Source organism: Chiloscyllium punctatum, chromosome 16 (assembly GCF_047496795.1).
Source record: "Chiloscyllium punctatum isolate Juve2018m chromosome 16, sChiPun1.3, whole genome shotgun sequence".
Classification (NCBI taxonomy): Eukaryota; Metazoa; Chordata; class Chondrichthyes; order Orectolobiformes; family Hemiscylliidae; genus Chiloscyllium; species Chiloscyllium punctatum.
In genome coordinates, this window is record NC_092754.1 from 55994522 (window position 1) to 55999521 (window position 5000).

At 49.4% G+C, this 5000-nt stretch overlaps 1 protein-coding gene across 1 annotated transcript in view; it reads right to left on the reverse strand.

Moving 5' to 3' along the window:
- Nucleotides 1-1308: 1308 nt before the first annotated feature.
- Nucleotides 1309-5000, reverse strand: part of LOC140486828 (serine protease 1-like) — a 17470-nt gene continuing 13778 nt past the window's right edge. The window contains exons 2-3 of the mRNA XM_072585885.1: nt 4892-5000; nt 1309-1672 (exon numbers count right to left, since the gene is read on the reverse strand). The exon at nt 4892-5000 is cut by the window's right edge and continues 45 nt beyond it. Coding sequence (XP_072441986.1) covers nt 1309-1672; nt 4892-5000 — 473 coding nt within the window. The remainder of the gene's footprint in view (nt 1673-4891) is intronic.

Below are 5000 nucleotides of genomic sequence, written 5' to 3' on the forward strand. Positions count from 1 at the left end.
TCACATTGAGTCCCCTTACACCATCCCCGTACCTATGACTACAGTGGGATGGTCAGAGTTCAGGGGAGAACCTTCTATCCTTGATTAATCCATAACCTGAGAGTTATCCCGAAATCTGGGAGAATTCAGTTGGAGCTGGTGTGTCGCAGAAACTTGGAATAAGGGGTGACAGCTTGAATTGGTAAGATCTCACCGCATCGGTTTTGAAATCTCTCACCCGAATTTCTGAAATTACACACTGATGTTTGTGAAACCACACTCTGGTATTTATGAAATCCGAAATTTGTGAAATCATCCTCTTCAATTTGTGAAATAACTTCCCCCCCACCCCATTTGTAAACTCATGCACTAACGTTCGCGTAAATTGTACACTGAAATAAAAAAATTACCCGCTGAAATTACACAGTGTAATTAGTGGGATCATGCACTGATATTTCGTGAAATCGTGGACCGGCATTCGTAAAATGACACACTGAAATTAGTGATATTACACATTAAAATCGGTGAAACTGCAGGCTGAAATTAATCAAATGACACACTGAAATTAGTGATATTACACATTAAAATCGGTGAAATTGCAGGCTGAAATTAATCAAATGACACACAAATTAGTGATATTACACATTAAAATCGGTGAAATTGCAGGCTGAAATTAATCAAATTACACACTGGAATTAGTGAAATTACACATTAAAATCAGTGAAACTGCAGGCTGAAATTCATCAAATTACACACTGGAATTAGTGATATTACACATTAAAATCAGTGAAACTGCAGGCTGAAATTAATCAAATTACACACTGAAATTAGTGATATTACACATTAAAATCGGTGAAATTGCAGGCTGAAATTAATCAAATGACACACTGAAATTTGTGAAATTACACATTAAAATCGGTGAAACTGCAGGCTGAAATTAATCAAATTACACACTGAAATTAGTGAAATTATACACAGAAATTTGTGAAATTCTGTCCATGATGATATATTCAGTCCTGTGTTCAGGAATATTTCGGGTCTGCTGCACTAAGGGAGCTGTTAACTTTATTCAGCGTCGAAATGTGGGCTTCCCCCTTGCCCTGTCGGGCTGTGAGAGAGAACCTGATCACTTCCTGTGATGCCACATCTCATTAGTGTACCACACCATGAGACTTGAACTCCCCGCCCTCCCTCTGGGAAGGAATCCACCCGGTCAGCTGGGGGAGGGGGGGGGTGGGGGGTGGGGGGTTGGCCAGGATTTGAACAAAAAGGGCTGAGGTGAGGAGTTCCAGCTCCTTCTGAGGGCACTCGTGATAACGAGGGGTTCAGTCAATCCTCGGGGTCATCCCAGGGTCTCCCGGTCACCCAGAAATCCAAACGTTGGCGCCGTTCGCGGTTCTCCAACACGTGTTGTCGGGAATGCCACCTACCTAAGCCGTTGTTGAGGACGTTCCCCCACCCAGAGACCAGGCACTGGAGCCCCGCCGAGGGGCAGGAGCTGGACAGCTGGATTGGGTTAGCGTACTGGCTGAATTGGACCGGCTTGGACAGCTTGACCAACATGATGTCGTTGTCGATGGTCCCATAGTCGTAGGAAGGGTGGCTGATTACCTTGGCAACCTGGATGTGTTGCTCAGTGCCCTCTTCCACATCAGTGTTGTGTTCACCGATATGAGCAACCAGGCTGTGAGCTCTGGGAGGGGGGTAGAGGACAGAGAGAGAGAGAGAGAGAGAGAGAGAGAGAGAGGGGGAGAGAGGGGGAGAGAGGGAGAGAGAGAGGGGGAGAGAGAGAGGGGGAGAGAGACAGAGAGAGAGGGAGAGACAGAGAGAGAGAGGGAGAGAGACAGAGAGAGAGAGAGGGGGGGAGAGAGGGGGAGAGAGAGAGAGGGAGAGAGAGGGGGAGAGAGAGGGAGAGGGAGAGAGAGAGAGAGACAGAGAGAGAGAGAGAGAGAGGGGGAGAGAGGGAGAGAGAGAGAGAGGGGGAGAGACAGAGAGAGAGAGGGGGAGAGACAGAGAGAGAGAGGGGGAGAGAGAGAGAGAGACAGGGAGAGAGAGAGAGAGAGAGAGACGGAGAGACAGAGAGAGATGGAGAGACAGAGAGACAGAGAGAGAGAGAGAGAGAAACAGAGAGAGAGACAGAGAGAGAGAGGGAGAGACAGGGAGAGAGATGGAGAGACAGAGAGAGAGAGAGAGACAGAGAGAGAGATGGAGAGAGACAGAGAGACATAGAGAGAGTGGGAGAGACAGAGAGAGAGAGAAACATGGAGAGAGACAGAGAGAGAGAGACAAAGAGAGAGAGACAGAGAGAGGGAGAGACAGAGAGAGATGGAGAGAGAGACAGAGAGACAGAGAGAGAGACAGAGAGAGAGGGAGATCAGAGAGAGATGGAGAGAGAGAGAGAGAGAGAGAGTGAGGTGACTTTTTCACAACTTCTGGCAATCTGGTCAGCCGGGATGATTTGGGGCCGAACGGCCTGTTTCTGGGCTGCATATCTCTGTGATTCTCTGTGCTCTGTCTATGCAAACGCATCTTTGCTCCTGTTAGTCTGAAGGAAGGTGTCTGGCGATGATCGCCTTTATCGGTCGGGGGGGATTGGGTACAAGAGTCAGGATATCGTGTTGGTAAGACTTTGGCTAGGCCGCGCTCAGAGCATTGTGTCCAGTCTGGGTCACCCCCCTTACAGGAAGGATGTGCAGGGGTTTGGAGAGGGTGCAGGAGGGGGGTTTACCAGGATGCTGCCTGGATTAGAGGGTAGGGGCGATAAAGAGAGGCTAGAAAAACTCAGGGTGTTTTCTCTGGAAGCTGAGGGGAGATTAGATTAGATCAGATTAGATTAGATTACTTACAGTGTGGAAACAGGCCCTTCGGCCCAACAAGTCCACACTGCCACGCCGAAGCGCAACCCACCCATACCCCTACATTTACCCCTTACCTAACACTACAGACAATTTAGCATGACCAATCCACCCTAACCTGCACATCCCTGGGACACTATGGGACAATTTCCCATGGCCAATCCACCCTAACCTGCACATCCCTGGGACACTATGGGACAATTTCCCATGGCCAATCCACCCTAAACTGCACATCCCTGGGCACTATGGGACAATTTCCCATGGCCAATCCACCCTAACCTGCACATCCCTGGACACTATGGGACAATTTAGCATGGCCAATTCACCCTAACCTGCACATCCCTGGGCACTATGGGACAGTTTCCCATGGCCAATCCACCCTAACCTGCACATCCCTGGGCACTATGGGGCAATTTAGTATGGCCAATTCACCCTAACCTGCACATCCCTGGGCACTATGGGACAGTTTCCCATGGCCAATCCACCCTAACCTGCACATCCCTGGGCACTATGGGACAGTTTCCCATGGCCAATCCACCTTAACCTGCACATCCCTGGGCACTATGGGACAGTTTCCCATGGCCAATCCACCCTAACCTGCACATCCCTGGGCACTATGGGACAGTTTCCCATGGCCAATCCACCCTAACCTACACATCCCTGGGCACTATGGGACAATTTCCCATGGCCAATCCACCCTAACCTACACATCCCTGGGCACTATGGGACAGTTTCCCATGGCCAATCCACCCTAACCTGCACATCCCTGGACACTATGGGACAATTTCCCATGGCCAATCCACCCTAACCTGCACATCCCTGGGCACTATGGGATAATTTAACATGGCCAATTCACCCTAACCTGCACATCCCTGGACACTATGGGACAATTTCCCATGGCCAATCCACCCTAACCTGCACATCCCTGGGCACTATGGGATAATTTAACATGGCCAATTCACCCTAACCTGCACATCCCTGGACACTATGGGACAATTTCCCATGGCTAATCCACCCTAACCTACACATCCCTGGGCACTATGGGATAATTTAGCATTGCCAATCCACCCTAACCTGCACATCCCTGGGCACTATGGGACAATTTCCCATGGCCAATCCACCCTGACCTACACATCCCTGGGCACTATGGGACAATTTCCCATGGCCAATCCACCCTAACCTGCACATCCCTGGGCACTATGGGACAATTTCCTACGGCCAATCCACCCTAACCTGCACATCTTTGGACTGTGGGAGGAAACCCACACAGACACAGGGAGAATGTGCAAACTCCACACAGAGAGTTACCTGAGGCTGGAATTGAACTTGGGTCCCTGGGGCTGTGAGGCAGCAGTGCTAACCACTGAGTCACCCTGACACCACCAGATGACCTCTCACTTCTCTAAATTCCAGAGAGTGTCGGCCTAAACGGCTCCCTATCGGACACAGGGATGTCTATTCCTGCGAAAGATGGTTTTTCATTTACAACAGCTCGTGGGTAAGGTCTATCGGAGGAAGTTCAATCCTCGTGAGAGCTCATGGCGAGGAATAATGTTTACAACTGAGCTAAAGGGAGAGCAAAAACCTCCAAAATATTACGGAAACTGGGAATCTGAAACGACGGCGGAAAATCCTGGAGAAACTCAGCTGATTTGGCAACGTCTGAGGTGAAGGAATAACAGAGTTAAGGTTTCGAGCCAAATGGGGCCCGCCTTCAGAAACTTTTAACGGCTGGTCTTTACATCTGTAATCCAACCCATACAATCCGTCATCGGGACAACTCGATTGACAACAGAACAGAGAGAGAGGGTTTGAAACACATGACAGATTGTATGAACCAACAGGATTATTTGGAGAGAGCGTTGAAACAGAAGGCAGGGGACAGAGAGGGTGGATGGGACAGACAGGTCCGAGGGTATGTCTGTAAATGTGAGAGATTTCGGATTGTGAATAACTGCAGGGAGACTTGTTCCTCTGACAGATTCCAGGAAGACTGGGAAAGGAAGGGACTCAGCAAATGATGTACCACTGAGGAAGGGGGAGGATTGGATACTTACGGTTTCTCACAATGAGCAGCAGACAGGACCCACCACTCATCGATAATGGAGCCCCCACACCAGCGAGAGTTATCTGTAGTGAAAAAGACTTGCCAGGGCTGGGAGTGCG